Source organism: Chiloscyllium punctatum, chromosome 21 (assembly GCF_047496795.1).
Source record: "Chiloscyllium punctatum isolate Juve2018m chromosome 21, sChiPun1.3, whole genome shotgun sequence".
Lineage (NCBI taxonomy): Eukaryota > Metazoa > Chordata > Chondrichthyes > Orectolobiformes > Hemiscylliidae > Chiloscyllium > Chiloscyllium punctatum.
The window spans coordinates 19123284-19143417 of NC_092759.1; the positions used below are offsets into that span (position 1 = coordinate 19123284).

A 20134-nucleotide genomic window follows, 5' to 3' on the forward strand; every position below is an offset into this window, starting at 1 on the left:
ATCCCCCAGGTGGACAGAAAGATTGGCATCAACTGGCAAGACATAGCAGGGAAGGGTATCAGACTGTGGGAAAACATTACTGATAAGGAGCACACCCTCCCCTCCAGCACTGCCCAGGGAGTCTGCACAAAGCGAGTGGGGAGAATGTAGCATACAGGTGAGATGGCAGCCTTACTGCCCATGGAGTCAATGGGTGGAGGGAACTACCCTGCCAACACAAGGGGGGAATGGATTAGTTGCTGTTTAGTGGGCTCCAAGATGTATTAGAAACAAACACCGCATCTCCCTGAAACTCCCAACAAGCCCATCTCTCCTACCTTGCTGTCTCCAGTGGGGAACACAGCCCTCAGAACCTCTCGGTCTTCCTTCATCTTCTCAAACTCCACCTCCAAGTCATTCTGGATGGCAGCATTGCTGAGGATCTCCTTCACAATGTCTTCCTGTAAGGTCCTGCGTAGACTTCGCTCATTAGTGTACTCCAGTTTGAACCTGCAGGGAGATTAAATCAGTCATAGGGTCAGAATTTCCCCAAAACCTGTCACATCCTTCCTCCAGTGGGTTAACCTCTCACCTGCATTGTCTGGATCCAAAGGAATGGAAACCACTCACACCTTCCGCAGTGTGTCAATCTAACTGAACAAAACTTGTCATCTTCAGCAGCCAAGACTATGGTGTCCCAGTGAGAGATCCCCTAACCACAGTGGGCCCAGTGTCCCAGTGAGAGACCCCCTAACCACAGTGGGCCCAATGTCCCAGTGAGAGACCCCCTAACCACAGTGGGCCCAGTGTCCCAGTGAGAGATCCCCTAACCACAGCGGGCCCAGTGTCCCAGTGAGAGACCCCCTAACCACAGCGGGCCCAGCGAGAGACCCCCTAACCACAGCGGGCCCAGCGTCCCAGTGAGAGACCCCCTAACCACAGCGGGCCCAGTGTCCCAGTGAGAGACCCCCTAACCACAGTGGGCCCAGTGTCCCAGTGAGAGACCCCCTAACCACAGCGGGCCCAGTGTCCCAGTGAGAGACCCCCTAACCACAGCGGGCCCAGCGTCCCAGTGAGAGACCCCCTAACCACAGCGGGCCCAGTGAGAGACCCCCTAACCACAGCGGGCCCAGTACTGCATCGTTGTTCATTTTGGAATGATCACCTGAAACAGGATGTTTCTTTGCTACCATTTCAGAGACCTGCTGAGCCCCCTGTTCATTTTATCATTGCCTGTTTCCAACATTAAACACCGAGTGAGGTTGAAATGCCCGTGAACCTGGTCAGGGGGCAACAGAGGACACTCACTTCTTCTCAAAGTTCTTGTGGGATGGTTTCACTGATGCCAAGTTCTGAAACTCCACACTCTCCCCTGCCAGGCCATCCTCTCCATAACGTAGCTGGATCACTTGGTTGATGGAGTTGCGAACCGTTGCATCATATTTTACCATCACTGATTCCATGGACTTGATTAATCTTCTCTGGATATAACCTGAGGGGCAGGGGAAGAGGAGAACCCTCCATTATAAATTAATCCGGCAACAGCAGCATCAATCCAACAGCCTCAAAAGACAAGTAGTCCATTGCCAGTAAAAGGAGTTTAATGCAGCACTTGATAATCTCTCACCCAAGAGCTCTTTCCAGCCCTGCTTGGTGGTTCTTGAAGTGTTGTTGTCCTCCTGACTGATTAATCTGTACAGGAGGGAGTGCTGCACTGTCCAAGTAGCTGCCACGTCTGGAGGAGACAATCTTCACCCTCTAGTAAACCAAAAACCCTCCAGCTCCAACCCAAAGATCAGGGGAAGATATGCATCCTTCACCCCAACAACAAAAGCTGAATTATACACTCACTGTGGGACAGAGCTGTGCTTAAATTACCCACTGCCTCTCCTACATTTCACCAGCTAGGGAGGGGTCACCGAAAAAATCCCACAGTAGTGGCAGATGCAACAGGACACCAAGTGTTTTAATTCCAGGAAAGGAGGATTTGTGAAATTCTACCTGATTAGTTTGGGAATGGTAGATTGGCTGGGGAAGTTCCCACTGAGTGACGTGGTTAAACCGTTCCTTACCAGTTTCAGCAGTCTTGACAGCAGTATCGATCAGACCCTCTCGGCCTCCCATAGCATGGAAGAAGAACTCGGTGGGGGTCAGCCCAGCGAGGTAAGAGTTCTCCACAAAGCCTCTGCTCTCGGGGCCGTAGTCATCTTTGATAAAGTGCGGCAGTGTACGGTGCTTGAAACCAAAGGGAATTCGCTTCCCCTCCACGTTCTGCTGCCCAACAACAGCAATAACCTGGAAGCAGAAAGGAGATCTGTTACTCTATCACATCCAGATCTGTCCCTGCCCTGGGAGTGTTTGGTGGGAGCTTTACTTTCAGTTTAAACTAAGTAGAGGCAGCTTTACTGCATAGCTGACCCAGTGCTGTGTTTTGCGAGTGTTCAATGGAGACAGGCTAAGAGAATTTGAGTTGGACAGAGTAGAGGGAGCTTTATTGTAATGACCACCAGGTTGGTAGCGCACGAACTCCAATTCTCTACCAGAGTGTTCACTGAGAAGTAACCAACACTGGGTATGGGACATCCAATTCCCAAACTCACCTGTGAGATGTTAATCTTCGATCCCTTGGAGCCAGCCACCACCATGGATTTGAAGTTATTGTATTCAGAGAGAGATTTCTGAGCAGAGGAACCGGTCTTATCACGGGCATCGTTCAAGATTCGGTTGACCTGGTTCTCGAAGGTTTGCCTCAAGGTGTTACCAGGAGTGGGTTCCAACTCGTTGTTGTGAGCTTTCTCAATGACCTACAACGACAAGGTGGAGAATGCCAAGTGAGCCTAGAAACAAAGGTCCCAGCATGCAAAGGGCTGCTCCCTTCTAATCAAAGCACTGCAGCAGCAAACTCACCTCAATCACATCCTGTTTGGCCTTTTTGATAGTGTTCTGAATGTCCTGGTAGGTTTTAGCATCAGCAATGGAGTCTCCAATACCAATAGTGTGGCCTGTCACAAGGGAAAACAAGATATAGAACTCAAGAGATTGCTGTAAAGCTTTGGAAGATGGTGATTGCCAGGTACAAGCCACTCAGCCAGTGCCCCTGCTGACTATAAAGCTGCAACCCTGGCAAGATGACAAAATGTATCTCAGGGGGATCCCATCTCCACTTCACTCATTCCTGCACACGGCTACACTAGGGTTACACATGTTCAATATAACGTAGGCAAGAGGAAGGCTAATTTTTTAAAAAAAAGTGTTCCTTGGAAGTAAAGATGAAGTTGTTGATCATTTAGGATGGAGACGAGATTTCCTTTAGAGCTCTGGACTCTTCAGTGGCAGGAATATTCAAAGACAAATGAATATAAAATGTTGGAGAAACTCAGCAGGTCGGGCAGCATCCAGACTGAGAGAAACAGTGTTTATGTTTCAAGTTTAACATGACTTCAGGATGGGTGTGTCACTGGACTCCACAATAACTGTTTCCCTCTCCAAAGACACTGCCCCCCAACCTGCTGGGTTTCACCAGCATGTTTTCTTAGATCCAAACTTCAGCATCCACAGTGTGACACTATTATAGAGGAAACATTTAGTTTCAAGGGATTGGCTTTACAGATGGTAGAGGCATTGATGGTAAAGCCAACTATGATTGCACTGGCTAGCGCAGCACACTGGTCTGAATGTTCACCTTCAACCCTCATTTCTACATTACGTACTGATCAGGCCTGAGCACCACAGAATGGACCATTTGACACTGGAGAGAGACAGAGATAAAGTGGAGAAAGACAGTGACTGATAAGATTCAAGCGACAACCCTGACTCCCCCTCCCACCTCAGCCCTAACAACAGGTGAACTTTCCAAGTTGTCGGAGTAACAGCTTCGCTGATCACAGGGTAGGATTCTGTCGAGCAGCACAGTAACTTACTCCAGTATTACTGTACCTCCTATATGAATCTACACCGGTATGATTAAAACACAGCCATGTGAGGGAAGGAGGGTTCACCAGACAACGCAGAAGGCTGCCGTTTGGTCCTGAACAGGAGTGGAGGAGAGCCCATGCCTGCTTACGGTACTCACTAAAGACGGAACGGATTATAGCTTCATGTCTGCTCCCCAGTAACCCTTTTGGTCAAGGATCAGTATATATTCAAAACGATGATCTAGCCTTCACTGCAGTCTGGGGAGGAGAATGCCAAAGACCAACCCTTAAAGTCTCTTTGCCATGGCTCTCCCTGTCCATGTACTTTGTCAATTGCTCTGTGAACCTGCTTCCGCTGTCCCTGGTGTCCCTTTAACTCAGTGCTCCTCCCCTCACTCCATCCCACTCAGCTTCCTGAAACACAGCTCTCATTCCAACCCTACCTTCCCCCGGAACACCTCACACCCAGCAGAAGCCAGACAAAAAGAGTACCAGTGAGGCAGGGCACTGAGAAAGCCAGACACAATCATTTGATGAGCACCCATAGAAATCCACAGACCAATGAGCTCGGATCAGACCACAGTTAGCACCTTGGTGAGAACGGAGACTCCGTTTAAACCCACCCACCTCAGGATAAGCTCTCCGAATGGTCATCCTGGAGTGGGCAGCTAGAAGGATCAGGACAAGTTGGAAACAGGTGGTTACAGTGCAGAGGCCATTTGGCCTATCAGTCTCTTGTGCTATCTCAGAGGGCAAGGGCTCTTCAAACCACTTCCCTGTACATTGGTGTTTGTCGGTCCTTTGTTCAAACCTTGCCCTGCTTCCTCTTTTGAAAGGACTCTGGGACCCTCCCCCCAGTGACCGACTGATCACCTGACTTGACTTTTGTAGGCGATAAGCTCAGTCTGAGTGTATCCAATTGGTTACAGGTTGAAGAGATCAGGATGAATCTCAGGGACAGATTTTTGTACAAGGCGGCTCAGAACAAAAAGCAATTTGAAATCTGCACAGAGGCCAGAAGAGTGACAGAGCTGAATGCGAGTTACGTTGACAAGCTTGTTTCTCCAGTGTGCAGTGAGCTGTTACCTTCAATCAATAGCCAGTTGTTGATGACTGTCTGGATGTTGCTGTAGAACAGCCGAGTGATGTCATGACCCATCTCCAGGAAGGTGATGTGTACCAGGGAACCAGCTGATGTGCCCAGCGATTTCTTGCACAAGATACCCATGATCAGCTCTCCATTCTCCACAATCACCTGAATGAGAGGAGGGGGGGGGGGGGGGGGGTTAAAGAGGGGAAACAACCAGAGGCAGCTTGTCAGTCAAATCCACAGGGAGGCAACCCTGCCTTGTATTTACTGAAACTGCTTTCCTCTTCAGTGCATCATTAGGCACAGTCTCTGCTCAGTTACTAGCACATTCTCTGCTCTACAGTCCCAGGGAACTAACTCAAGACTACCTGATGTGTTAACACTTCAGGGGCCCAGAATGGCTTTGCTTTGTCCAACTCAGCTGGAGGAGGCCGCTAAGGTTCAGATATTTAATAATGCGTTACTCAGATCTGGAACTAATTTAATCTTCCAATATTTACAAAAATGCAAAGAATGTGCTTGGATATGTTGTAATCTCACCTATATTTCTCTACCTCAGTTGCCACTCTCACACTGCCCTAGCGTTAACATTATCCCAACAAGAACCAAGAGACAGTGACAATGACGGTTCCAGTGGTGATTACACTCCATACATGGCGTACAGTGCAAAGTTCAGGTTTCCATCAAACAGCAAGGGTATAGAGGCAATAAACATGGAGGAATGACTTGGGTTCAGGGTAATTTACTTCAGAACAGGCAAGGGCTCCTGCAACTCTATGGGAGATGCTCTATATGTTTTGGGTGTGCAGGGGCAGGGGGGTGTTGATAGGGTAGACCGAGACAAGTCTCCACATGGTAACCAAAACTACAGGCCATCAAATCCAACTCAACATAAGCTTCTTCACCCAGAGACAGTGACCACAATGTGGAAGCTGCTCCCAATGAGAATGTTGATACATTTTAAAACAAAAACAAGGACAAGGTTATGCTGAGGGGGTGAGGAAGGTTCTGGGGGTGGGAGGAAGGCCAAGTAGGGAGTGGACAGCCATGTCAGCTACTGGAAATACTACACAACCAACATCCTCAGCTCTTGTGCAGTATTTGATTGGAAGATTTCTGGACCAATCAGATTAGCAATGAAGTCTGAAAACTGCACAATTTTGGGCACAAGTAACTGGGGGCTCAGGCAGAGAAAGCAGCTGGGACTGACCTTTGTATCACCTGGTGAGATGTGTTTATAAGGGCCATTGTCCTCTTCATCTGGGTGGGTGCTGTGTGTCCGGATACAGTTGATGTGGCCTGGGATGACCAGGGTGAAGATTTGCTTGCCAGTCCACAGTGGCCTCGGTTTCAGGATGGAAGGCTGGGGAACTTTCCCATCCCAGGTCGAGAGATGCATCAAAAGATTCATGACTTCACCCTGGGGCGAGGAACAACAAAAAAGATAACAAGTCAGAGGTTTCCCTGTAATCAAACATCAACGGCATTACCACTTACACCCCAAGGGAGTGTGTGTATTCCAGATATTGACTCAGCCTGAAGATACCAACATTGGATGGCTATTCTACCATGAAGTGCATTACAGCTGCCCTGCATAGTCACTGTTCCGAACCACTGGGTGCTCCCTGTGCTGGGAAACTCCTCTCAGATTCGAGCGCTTGTTGAGAGATGACTTCCCCTGTTAAGCTGCTGCTGAGTCCACCCCAGTAAAACCCCATGGAAGCATCGGGAACCAGCCTGGGACTTTGCTGCCAATGAGAATAACCATCTTTGATACTCAGTCCTGACTGCAGTTGGTTCACTCAGCTCAAAGCTGACACAGAATGGAGGGAGATGTTATCCGAAGGATAATTTTGAACCCAGAACTTTAACAGTCTATTTGAAAACAAACTGCAGGTCTTACCCTGTCCATGAAGACATCTCGCTTGGTGAACTTGCGGACAGCTGTCAGTGTGTCCTGCACAATGCCCATAACGGGTCTGTTGGACTGAGGGGTGACGATCATCCTGGGCACCATGGCCAGCTCCTGGATCTCAGCTCGGGTTTCCAGGGACTGGGGCAAGTGAAGATTCATTTCATCACCATCAAAATCAGCATTGTACGGAGTGGTCACACTGTACAGAGACAAAGAAAAGCTGCTGTTACTCCTTTAAAAACACTGCCAATCCTATGGAACAATATACTGCCAGAGACCACAAGAGTACAGCAGTCTGTACATGGAGTCCTGGCTGGATTATCCAAGCCAGTCATGTTTTACCATCACCTGGTCCTTTTACTGCACAGACGTTGCACACTATACCGGGTTTTTGCTTTAGTTCTTAACTCAGTGCCTCATTGATGCATCAATCCAGAGTCAGAAATATTCTATATCAGCAACATGAGCTGAGTGAGAAGTCATCACAATAAGGATATAAAGCAGACTCTGCTCCCATGGCCATCAATTCAATAGAGGGTAATCTCAGTCAGCTAAAGCACCCGCGATACTCCAGACAAATACAGATGTCACATGCAGTCAATCTCCCCTTCCAAAGACACTGATCAACTAGCCAATTGCAAAGCACTTGCACGGTTGAGGGTAATGGCAGAAGGCGGAGGGGCTGAGTACACAGCCACATATACAGGGCTAACAGACAGGAACATACAGACACTCACCTGAGATTGAGACGAAAAGTTGACCAGGGCAGGATCCGCACTTTGTGCCCCATCATGGACATTTTGTGCAGGGTGGGCTGTCGGTTGAAGATGACAATATCACCATCGCACATGTGCCTTTCCACCTAGAATGGATGGACAGACTAAGTGGCAGGTGCGCACACAGCACAAGGCAGCTTTCAATGAGACTAAACATCCTGCTCTCCCACACAGTACAGCAAGCTCAGCCTGGTCTGAGCTGCAGCTTCCAAGTACAAAACGCCTGAGGAACAGGATCGTTTACTCTGGACTGAGCTGACAGGACAGGTATCCTTCCTAAAGGCCAAGTTAAGCAATATCGAGAGCTCTAAACATGCAGGGGGAAGGATGTGCATTTCTGTAGCACCTTTTGCGCCCACAGCACCAAGCAAGAGCACATTTGAGATCTGGACTGTGCTCCAGTTCTGCAATAGCAGTGACACTCCTGGTCAGGTTAAACCCCAGCTAGAGGCCCCTCTTAAAACAAGCATTTTCCACTGACCCTGTAGCCAATTTGCAGATGAAGGTCGCTGGGTTTGGGATGAAATCGCAAATCGATTCGATCACCGTTGTCTCGGATGATGTACTTGGCGCCTGGGTATTGGTTGTTACCTCTTCTCACTAACTCCTGGAGTCTATAAGAAACCAGCAACACAAACCAACAGTCAAACTGCTGTACAGCACAGAGCATCAGAGACCCCTCAACGGTGCTGAGTAATGACCCAGGCCTTGCAGGGTTAAACAGCGGTGAACTTTCAATGAGCATCATTATCAAGGTGTTAACTGCCCAACATAGTCAAGGCATTTAAGAGACACTTTGATCAGAGAAGGGATACTCCCTGTCCAACACCTTTCCAGAGGGAATATAAACAGGCAGCCACTGCTGTGCAGGCGAGATGCACCAACCTGTCGATGTTGAATGGCGTGACGATTTCTGGGAAGGTCATGTTGGCAGCGATGGATCGTGGCACACCGACCTGATCGATGGAGAGGTTGGGATCAGGCGTGATGACAGTTCGGGCTGAGAAATCCACACGTTTGCCCATCAGGTTCCCACGGACACGTCCCTCCTTCCCCTTCAGCCTCTGTTTGAGGGACTTCAGTGGGCGGCCTGACTTTTGCATTGCCTGAGATTTAAAACAAAGACAGAATCAGCAGAACTCCACAGCACAGGAGCGGCGTCATTGACTCGGCAAACCGTGTACCTGCTCTCACGACTAAATGGTAAGACTTCCAACTGCTGCTAGTTTGAAACACAGGACAGATGTTACCTCAGGAGCACCAGAGTGAAAGTTTGGTCCCTTGTACAGCACTTGTCTTACCTCCCCACATCCTGAAGCACAAACAGTCCACCGCTGTCAGCCCGGTGGCTTTTTTTGGTAGATTTTTGGGCACTAAGGTTCCATAAACATCAAGTAATCAAACTGTAGTGATTCAAGGAGACAGTCCACTACCATCCCAAGGGGCAATTAGGGACAGACAGTAATTGCTGGGCCCAGCCAGCAGTGCCCACATCTCAAAGGATTTGAAAAGAGAATTCAGCATAGTGACATCAACTGAGGAATAAGCTCTCCTTTCTATCACAGCGGTGGGATCTTTCATGCCACACATGACCCTGCTTTAATGCCTCAAACAGTGGCAACTTTCACAGGGCAGCACATGCTCAGACAGACTCCAGGGTGAAGACCTGGATTCTGATGCTGATCCTGGTAGATCCAGCATGGACATTAGCTCTGGTCAGTGGGATAAGGGGATATTCTCAGTCTTTAAGACTGTCACTCCCAAAGATGAACACTTTCAGTTTCTCCCCTGCTCCCCACAACACTCACTGGTTAGGAATCAAGAGTCAGTCATCCAGCACAGAAACAGACCTTTTGGTCCAACCAATCCATGCCGAGCATAAACGAGTCCCCCCCCCGTCTGCTCCTGGCCATATCCCCCTCAGCATTGCTTATTCATGCACTTATCCAAATGTCTTTCCAAAGATGTACCCACACCCACCGCTTCCTGGAAAGTTCATTCCACATATGAACCAACGTAAACATTTGCTCCTTGTCTTTAAAATCTTTCTCCTCTCATCTTAAAAATATACTCCCTAGTCTCAAAACCCCCACCCAAGGGAAAAGAAACCTGCCATTTACCTTATCTATAGCTGTCATGATTTTATAAAGCTCTAAGGTTACCTCTCAACCTCCCCCACTCCAGTGAAGGAAGTCCCAATCCATCTACCCTCTCAACTCAAACCCTCCAGTCTTGGTAAATCTCTTTCTGAACGCTCTAGAGTTTAATAATCTCCTTCCTCTAACTGGGTGACCCGAACTGCACACAGTACTCCAGAACGGGCCTCACCACTGTACTTACAACTTTAAATGTGACACAGCTGGAACTCATGACGGGCATCCGCTCCCACAGGTGGGAATACAGATGAAGCAATCTCTGCTCTTCCCCTCTTCCACCCGTCTACAGCAGGAACACAGGCCCTCTTACCCTCAGCAGTGACACTGCCCAGCCACACTTACCCTCGGCAGTCCAGGTAACTCATTATCAACCATGGTGGCCACGTGAAACTGCAGGAGTTTGACATCCTCAGCAATGACATGGGCTGCAGCTCCATTCTGTTCATTCCGACGCAGTTGGTTGTTAATTTTCACAATGTCAGCCAGTTTGTGGGTCAGGTCATCCTGAAAAGAAAACCCCAGGTTAGATTTCGAAGTCATCACCGAGCAAGCCAGCCCTGACTGGCAAACAGCAGCTGGAAACACTGGGCTTACCCCATCCTGCTCATGCTCCCTTTCTCACTGACCCCCCAACTGTCTCTCATTTTCCATGTGAGAGTCCTGCTGGGAGACAGCTGTCTTGTGATTCCCCACACAAACGACCAGCCATGTGTATATACCAGTGCTCAGTAATCCAAAACTGACTGGATACAGACCCCAGCCATCGAAATGGCTGTTCAACTTGGATACCATTCAGGAGAACAAACACCGGCAAATTGCTACTCTGGAACCACACGCCCACCTCTTGCTCGACACTTGATGCTGCCTACTCTTGCTCCATGCCTTACCACTCATCCCTGTACAAAAAAAAAATCAGTCAGTCATTCTCCTCCTCCCCCCACCCTGACTTCCACTCAACCACAACCCCAATCCTGAGGCCTGTCCCTCATGTCTCCCTCATTCCCTAGTCTGTGCCTCCTCACTTCTCCCCATTGCCCGCCCTCCTGTCTCTGCGCTACCCATTATATTCTGCTTTTCTATGAAGTGCCCAGTGTTCTGATGGCAACCCCCATCGAGGACAGTACCTGGTTCCGGGCAGAGCCTTGCATGACAACAGCTGGACGCACAGAGAGTGGTGGGACAGGAAGGACTGTCAGAATCATCCACTCTGGCTTGGCGTACTTCGGATCCATGCCCAGGATCACGCACTCCTCATCTGTTATCCGCTTGAAGATCTCATACACCCTCTCTGGGTTCAGCAGGATCTTCTTCTCCTGAGAGTCTTCATTTACATGTTTCCACTCTGCGTAGAGCTCCAGACCCACCCTCCGGATGCGAGGCTGGTAGCGACCACAGCCTCCATGACCCTGAAGCAGGGACAAACCACACAACTCATCACACTTACCAGCCACAGCACATTCTACTAATAAAGACTTGGCCAGGTTGATATAGAGTCATTGAGATGTACAGCATGGAAACAGACCCTTCGGCCCAACCAGTCCACGCCAGCCAGATATCCCAACTCAATCTAGTTCCACCTGCCAGCACCCGGCCCATATCCCTCCAAACCCTTCCCATCCAAATGCCTTTTAAATGCTGTAATTGTACCAGCCTCCACCACTTCCTCTGGCAGCTCATTCCATACACGTACCATCCTGTGTGAAAAGGTTGCCCCCTAGCTCTCATATCTTTCCCCTCTCACCCTAAACCTATGCCCTCTAGTCTGGACTCCCCGACCCCAGGGAAAAGATTTTGCCTATTTATCCTATTCATGCCCCTCAATTTTGAAAGCCTCTATAAAAGGTCACCCCTCAGCCTCCGAAGCTCCAAGGAAAATAGCCCTAGTCTGTTCAGCCTCTCTCTGTAGCTCAGATCCTCCAACATCCTTGTGAATCTTTTCTGAACCCTTTCAAGTTTCACAACATCTTTCCGATAGGAAGGAGACTAGAATTGCACACAATATTCCAACAGTGGCCCTAATGGGGAAGGATCACTAAACAAACACTGATAACCCAGAGAGAGGCTGGAGGGTTTGAACAATGGAGGAAAGTCTGAAGGTCCTGGAGCACTGGAAACTGACACACGACCATATAGAAGCTCAATGAGGGGCACAGATTAGCTATTCACCCGAGGTCTTTCCCCAGGATAGGGGAGCTCAAAACTAGAGGGTATACATTTAAAGGTGAATGGGGAAAAACAATAGGACGCAGGAGCCAACATTTTCATGAGAAGAGTGGTGTGTGTGTGCAATGAGCTACCAGAGGAAATGGAGGCTGGTACAATTCCAGATGCCTTTTAAATGCTGTTTGGGTATAATAGGAAAGTTTGGGAGGGATATGGGCCAAATGCTAACAAATTGGACTAGATTAATTTAGGATATCTGCTGGGCATGGACTGGTTGGACCTAGAGGTCTGTTCCTATGCTGTACATCTGACTTTATTACCCCCCCCACCTCCCCTGCCAACAGGGATTCAGGAGAAATGAAGTGGTGAGAATGCCATACGTGTGACACCAACGAATGGTTTGACAAGTTTAAGAGCAAGGTATGAAATCAGAAAGAGCATCGCAAGGGGCCAAAGTGTGGTGAAAGGGAGTCTAATCAGACTGCTTGGAGTGGCCTGTGACCCAGTTTACGAATGGCCTTGTGGAATGCAGAGGTGATTACCTTTTCCTTGGTGAGATCTTCCTCACCCTCCTGCTGCTCCACTCCAAACTTGTTGTCCATCTCCTCGCCACCTTCACAGATGTTCTTCCCTTTACACAGCTCATAGACATGAGTCAGACGTTTCCGGGGCTGCCCTTTCGACTTCATCAGGATGTCTTTGATTTTGGGATTATTCTAGCGACAAAGAGACAGATCTCATGATTAGACCAACCACTCACACGCACGCATCTTCACCTGAAGCACAGGTTAAGCAACCCAAACGTTGTCCTCCTGCCAGTTTTCTCACCAAGTGATACCGACAGTTCTCACCCTCAGGGAGCTACAGAGCAGCAACAGTCCCACAAGATGAGGAAAGGCACCACTGCACGCCCTCAACATAATCTACAGTAATAGATGCATTGAAGGGAAGCTAGATAAACACAGGGGAGGGAGGAATAGGACAGTCCGATAGGATGGCAGGAGACACCCTCGGATCAGAAATACTAGCAGGAAGCCAGCTCATGAGACTGGAAATATGATGCAAAGAAAATGCTACTTACAGAATCTACCAGCAACTTGGAACAGAAGAAACAGACACATCGGAGAACTTTCATCGTCTTTGTAAGAAAGCCAACATGAAAGACAGGCTTTGCCAGTTCGATGTGTCCAAAGTGACCTGGACATTCAGTCATGTTACCTGCAAAATGGAGACAACAGACTATCAGATAAACCAGAGAACATGGCTCTTGTCTGATCCTCTCCGGCAATAATAGCCAGGATTCCTTACTCCTGAACAGGAGGGCCACCCAGAAGCACAACCAGGTTTGGTTAAAGAAACTACGAACACAGGGGGCCAGTTAATTCCACAATGAATGGCTTTAAAACGATGTCCTGTTTTCTGAGAGGCAATTCATTAACACTCCCACCCACTAAATCCCTCCATATACTGAGAAGGCCAGAGGACGTTACTGAGGTAGAGCTGGAGGTTTCCCCAACAGGGCCTACCCAAATCCATCTTAAACCAGCCCCCTCACCAATCCCCACCCAGAAACCCCCTCCACACCAAGGAGAGGGACCACAATGAACAAATGGCTCAGAGCGTCGATGACTCCGACTCTACACAAAACCACTGGTGGCTTCCAGTGGACAGGTGCTGTACAAAATAGATGCTAGAAATGACAAGATCATTTCATGCAGGAAATGTGGTTGAAAGTTCAAACTGTGAATTTCCCCTCATTCCCCAACTCAGCTGGTGGAAAACCACCAGAATATTTGGGGGTTTGAGATATCTGAGGGGATTGGAGAGATCAGAGACAAGAGATAGTCTGACAAATATCAAAATAGAGAAATTCCCTTTTGATATCACTTGAAAGCTGTGTGTTTAATTACAACACCCTGGAGAAATGGGGAGAGTAAGACGACTAGAATAGACTGACTTCAAAAAGCTGAATTACACACCTGATGTCACTGACCAGTCCTGGCTTCTGGTTACAAATTCTTGCCTTTCTACATTACAACCTTAAAAGCTGAGCTCTTCCAATTCTGGCCTCTGTCGCTTCCCCTCAATTTCCCTCGTTCCACCAGTGGCCTTGCTTCCAGCTGTCTGGTCCCCAAGCTCTGGAACTCATCCTTTAAGGTCACTCTCTTGCGCTATCCTCCTTCAAAAGATCAACAAGCAGGTATTGGTAACCTGCTGTCCAGTTCAGTCAGGTGCCAGACTTTAATCTGGTAATGATGTACAACATCCTGGGATACTGTTAGCAGATTATAGATTGGATCTATTGGGAGTATTGAGCAGAGTCAAGTCATATAGTGCAGAAACCATACCGTACAGCTCAATTCAACCACACAGTCATGAGATTATCCCTAACCCTTTCCTATCCACATACCTGCCCAAACAGCTTTTGAATGTTCTAGTTGTACTCACTTCCAGTACATCCTCTGGTAGTTTATTCCATACACGCACCACTGAAAATACTATTCAGGTCCCTTTTAAAACTGCTCTTCTCAGCTTCAACTACACCCTCTAGCTTTCGGGCATCCCTAGCCTGGAGAAAAGACCTTGGCTATTCACCTTATCCACGCCCCTCCTGATTTCATAAACCTCTATCAACCACAGCCTCTGACACTCCAGGGTGAGAAGGCCCAGCCTCTCCCTATAACTGGAATGAAACAGTGTAGACCTGGATCAGGTCGCCTTGTTTCAGCAAGTGTGCACACTCCAAATCCCCACAAAAACAGGAAACTCTCCAGTATGGTCACTTCTAGTGTAAACAGTGTAACTGGACCTCATCACAAACAAGATAACACCGACTAGAGATAAGAATATTAGCCAACCCTACATCTCCCTACCAAGACTGGAACTTCTTTCCTTTAGGCCCTAGAGATCCACAAGGCAGAATTTTATAAAGTTCGACTATTCCTGAGCATTTTTATTCTAAAATTGATTGCATTAACTTTAAATTCTCCACCTTTCAGGAGTTTGACCTGGTCTTATGATCCACAAACCCAGTATCATTACAGTATCACAACTGTTTCCAAGAACATACAAAAATCTGATTAAGAGAAGGACAACACAAATAAAAGGGCCTATTGCAGAGATGATAGAGATGTGACAGAAATAGCCATCAAACAAGGATGCAGGAAGTACAGGGAGTGTTGACGGATCTTACTTTAAGCACTGGGAGATAAGTTTCATGGGGGAAAGCACACACCTGCACAGGTCTGGCATCTTCCCGTCCGCTCGATGACACCTTGGCGAGGGTCCATCAGACCACCCAGTTTGGGCCGGCCTCCCTCGGTGGTCTCCGAGTACTTGATCCCTCCTTCAGTAACAGACATTCGTTTCTGGGGAAAGGCAGTAAAACAAAGGAATTCTTTACCCGCAGGTCTGCAGCGCACACACACACACGCCAGTTTCTTGCAGTTGGTCCATACAAGCCTTCATGCACTCCCTCCACCCCACATTCTCCATGTCACCCTCCCAGTATACTTCCCCTTTCTCCCTGGTTTCTCTCATCCCCAGAAGTATAAACTAGTGCCATTAGATTTCTACATTAGCTTGTAGCATTTTCACCATAACATTCCAAGGTTCTTTACACAAAGAATGAACAAAGATTGATACCAACCCCAGGAAGGGGATGTTAGAGAAGACGGCCAAAAGACTTGGTCAGAGGTGGGAATTGCTCAAAAAGGGAAAGTAATCGCTGGGTAAAGAAACTTGCCTTAATTCCTGACTGTTTATTAGCAGTAGCAAGGTCAAAGGGGTCATTTTGTTCATTTATGTGTGGTATCTTGTGTAGCAAACTATTCTTACATTCCAATAGCTTCCAGACTGAATAGCCTATTGGTCAGTGCTTTGGAACCAGACAAGGACTCTTGTAAATATAAGACCAGAAGTGTGCACAACTATCATTAGACTGGCAGCACAAACCACCCCAATTACATGGGTCTTCCTCAGCTTGTGGAGTTCTGATCTTCTGTTTTAGAGGGAGAGGATAGGGCCTAGGTGAACAGTACAGACTGAAAATCCAAATTCTCATTTTTACCTCTGTACCAGGGACAGCATCACATACTAAGCAGCACCTCTTCTAGACTCTGCTTGTAACTACTGCTCCCAGGTGTAGCCACTTTTTAAAATCCTTGGCTCCTTTAGGCCATCGCCCAACTGGTCATACCACCACTCCTACCTAGGGCTTTCACCTTCCTATGCTCGTCGCTGCACTTCAAAGAATGGCCTTTTAATTGCCAACTAGGATCCGATTGAAAAAAGTTATCCACTTTTTTGAGCTCATGCTGCTTGGCCAGTTGATGCTTTAAGAGGTTACTGTGAGATTGTGCTCAAAGAACCAATCACACGTATATGGACAGGGTTAGAGCTAGTGAGACATCTCAACACATTTAAGTCTCAGAACTGCAATGGCACAAGATCATATGATTCTTGCCCTCGAGGAGCTAAGGCATTTTGTAGCAGTGGCACGGGACACAAGCCTCCAAGGCAGAGAGATCTCCTGGGGAAAGATGACCAGTGCTGGCTGCATGTCATGTAAAGTCAGATCAAGCAAAGGTTGCAACCCCAGTCCCTTCTACTCTTGGGAAGTAGTGTACAATCTCAGACAGCTCTCACCATGCTTTTTTGGTGTGGTGGGGGTGGGGAGAGGTGGTGTAGAGTCTGAGTGAAACAAATAGAAGGTGCAAGGAAACCAACTCATACAGGCCCCTTGACAGCAACAAGTGGATCAACAGTTCAGTTACTTGTTAAATGCTACAAGGGTACCAAAGTGGGTTATGCAGGATTGTCTTCTCTGGTATTTTGGAACTGTCGCCTCCAGAGAACTCAGGAGCCATTACTCAGTCACTGATCCATTTCAAAGAAGCCAACTCCAGACAGCACATTGGACATGTCAGTAGGCCCTTGTGGGGTTAGGTCAGAAACCCCAGTAATACCAAGTACAATCTATAGAATAGGTGCTGCCAATTAGCCCAGTATGCCTGCACTGGCTCTTGAAACCATACCCTGCTCAATTCACTTTCAAGTTGACCCAATTTCCTTCAGCAAATTTCCACTGAAGGAGTTTTGAACACCCCTTCAGATGGCATGTGCTGAATCCTTTGCATGGAAACATCCTGCCTCCATTCAGCTCCATGAGGACTGGTAAAAGCAGCACCCCTCCAGCTCCAACCCTACCAACTGTGGTTACTATTTCTCCATGTTTACTCTATCAAAGCCAGATGATTTGAGCATCTCTACTCCATCTCCCTTCTGCTTCTCTGTTCAATCCCAGAGAACCACTCAATGCAGACCACTGGGACAGCAATTAGGTATAACTGCATTCTCAACAGGTCTGACCCAGACAACAAGGAGTGAGCTATGAAATCACAGGACAGGAATCTAAAAACATGAAACTAATTGGATGGAATGAATACCTGCCCACTTCAAACAAAAAAGGCATTCTTTTAAGAGTTGTGTTCAGGGAAGATAATGAACTCAAAGGTAAGCTGGGCTTGCTTTAACAGACCTGTTTGTAATTAGGTTGACAGCTAGCTATCTTTAAAAGATTTCACCACTGTATAGAGATCAAAACAGATTAACTGTGTAGAATGGGATTTTTACTTCACGGAACATTTTGCAGGGCTGTGGGGAACAGAGTGGGATAACAAGGAATTGTTGAAGAGACAAGCTGACAGACTGAACAGTCATCTGTGCTGTGAAGTTTAATGTGCAACTGGCAATGTCTCAGACTGCACAAAAAGCATTTACTACTAAATAACCAGACTGCAAACCTAGCTTGGAGCCAGGGTTTGCTGGAAATCCAGCCTCCAATTTCATCCTTAGCTATATGAGCTCTGGAACTTTGACTAATTGGGCTTGAGGGGTTTACAATGTGCTTGTGATACTGAACTTTCACTCTGAATTATTGCTGTAGTAAAGTTAGTTATGGAAATATATTGTTGATGGGGAGCCAATCAGCACATTCAGAAGGCTGGATTGTGAAGTATAATATGCAAGTTAGCCTGGACTATTGCACTGAACATGGAAAGCTAGCTGCAGTGAGGGAAGCAGTGTTGTCTACCTTAATGGATTCGGTAGAGTGATAACCATAGAAGGGCATGGTTTTGAAACTAGCAATGGTGAGGGCAAGAAAGAATGGGGCAGAATATAAAACAATTGCGACAGAGTTCAATTAGTAATTTCCACTTTATTTATCAGACTCAAGAATACAAAAATCATTAAGTGTGCCCCATGGAGTGCAAAGCTTTGTACATTTACAGCACTTCACACAACATCAGTCTCAACCAACATTCCAAAATACCTCCAGCAGAATATACACATTAATCCAGAGTAGTTGCCTGGATTTCAGAGCTTGGGCCTGGCTTGTGCCTCACCAATGGAACTGAGCAGTACAATTCTATGATAATTGCAGACTTTCCTGGTGTCAGTGTACTGGGGCTGTACAAGCCTCAGGGGTAGCACAGATAGATGGAGGTCCAAGATGCCAGGAGTAATTAAGAGCATTTCTGAAGGGGCATTTATGTTAATGCATGAACCAGTCTTTCATCATATACAGCTGAGGATAACATTCCATAGCATCCCTGCTTAAAAAGCAGCACAAACATTTCCAGTCTTCTGATTGCTGTCGAAACACCATTTCTGACTCACAGGCAGCAGTGGAAGGTCCAAGGTGGAAGATTAGATCACCCTGCAGAAAATTGGATGTTGCAGTAGGACCCCATTTGTGGCCATTAAAAGGGGATGAAAGGTCAGGATGGAGAAACAAAGCACTTTACTCAACACTTTCAACATTCCAAGCAACTTCAAAGAAAATGTTAGAGATTATCCAACTGGAAGAGCACTTTATACAATTCAGGCTCAAGTTTGCTCCAATACTCAATTAGATCATGTTGGCACCTACCAGTCAGGTTTCCATAATCCTTGAAAGAACAAATACAAGAACCCCTCCAGTGTGGAAACAGGCCCTTCAGCCCCAACAAGTCCACACCAACCCACTGAAGAGTAACCCACCCAGATCCATTCCCCCTACCCTATTATCATATATTTACTCTGACTTAGGCACCTAACCTACACATGATAAAAGCAAATTACTGCAGATGCTGGAATCTGAAAGCTGTAAGAAAATGCTGGACAATCTCAGCAGGTCTGGCAACATCTGTAAGGAGAGAAAAGAGCTGACGTTTCAAGTCTAACTGACCCTTTATCAACACACTGACAAAGGGTCAGTTAGACTTGAAACATCAGCTCCTTTCTCTCCTTACAGATGCTGCCAGACCTGCTGAGATTTTCCAGCATTTTCTTAGTTTTACCTAACCTACACATGCTTGGACACTATGGGACAATTTAGCACAGTCAAATCACCTAACCTGCACACCTTTGGTTTGTGGCAGGAAACCAAAGCAACAGAGGAAACCCACACAGGCAAAGGGGGAATAAAAACTCCACACAGTTGCCCAAGGCTGGCATCAAATTTGGTTCCCTCTTAATTTGGAGGCTGAAGTGCTCAGCACCAAGCCACTGTGCTACCCCGTGCAGGTAAAGGCACAAAGGTTTGCAGCAAGTCTAAAAATAATCTAGTCCCTGTCTATAACTTGACCAAGAAGCATCTTTAACATCCTGGTTAAATCAGGAAGTGGGTACCATCAACATCCAGTTTTTCACATTGAGTTGGCAACGACAACTTGGACTGGTTTAGTTTAAGTCTGATACAGTACAGATTGAAGACCAGAGAGGCTGAGAACAGTAGCCTAAATGGAATCATCTGCAGCCAGATCAAATAGCCCAGTTCAAATAGCAAACCTCCAAAACATGTGAGCACATTACAATCTGACAGCAAAGGCAGCCTATTTGACTTCAAGAATCTGTGCCTCAATGGCTTTGCAGGGTATAAATTGGAGAAATCAGTACGTTGCACCATTTTAATAGATACTAAAATGGAAAAGCTCAGTGAACACTTTCATATCACAAACTCAAGTGAAATGGAAAGTGCTAAAATATTCAGGTCAGATTCATCTGAAGAAATAAAGGGTTAAAAATTTCATATGCCCTAGTAGAATCAGATTAAGAGCTTGCAAGATGATCACAAAAACTGGGAAAGTGATTTTTTA

At 47.1% G+C, this 20134-nt stretch overlaps 1 protein-coding gene across 1 annotated transcript in view; it reads right to left on the reverse strand.

The window, feature by feature from the left end:
• polr2a (RNA polymerase II subunit A) overlaps nucleotides 1-20134 on the reverse strand; it is a 32386-nt gene that overhangs the window by 11285 nt on the left and 967 nt on the right. Inside the window, exons 2-17 of the mRNA XM_072591667.1 lie at nucleotides 15229-15361; nucleotides 13075-13211; nucleotides 12536-12709; nucleotides 10955-11236; nucleotides 10173-10334; nucleotides 8560-8780; nucleotides 8156-8288; nucleotides 7636-7760; nucleotides 6887-7097; nucleotides 6194-6403; nucleotides 4980-5148; nucleotides 2887-2981; nucleotides 2580-2783; nucleotides 2052-2274; nucleotides 1288-1471; nucleotides 318-489 (exon numbers count right to left, since the gene is read on the reverse strand). Of these exons, the coding sequence (XP_072447768.1) occupies nucleotides 318-489; nucleotides 1288-1471; nucleotides 2052-2274; nucleotides 2580-2783; nucleotides 2887-2981; nucleotides 4980-5148; nucleotides 6194-6403; nucleotides 6887-7097; nucleotides 7636-7760; nucleotides 8156-8288; nucleotides 8560-8780; nucleotides 10173-10334; nucleotides 10955-11236; nucleotides 12536-12709; nucleotides 13075-13211; nucleotides 15229-15361 (2835 nt within the window). The remainder of the gene's footprint in view (nucleotides 1-317; nucleotides 490-1287; nucleotides 1472-2051; nucleotides 2275-2579; nucleotides 2784-2886; nucleotides 2982-4979; nucleotides 5149-6193; nucleotides 6404-6886; nucleotides 7098-7635; nucleotides 7761-8155; nucleotides 8289-8559; nucleotides 8781-10172; nucleotides 10335-10954; nucleotides 11237-12535; nucleotides 12710-13074; nucleotides 13212-15228; nucleotides 15362-20134) is intronic.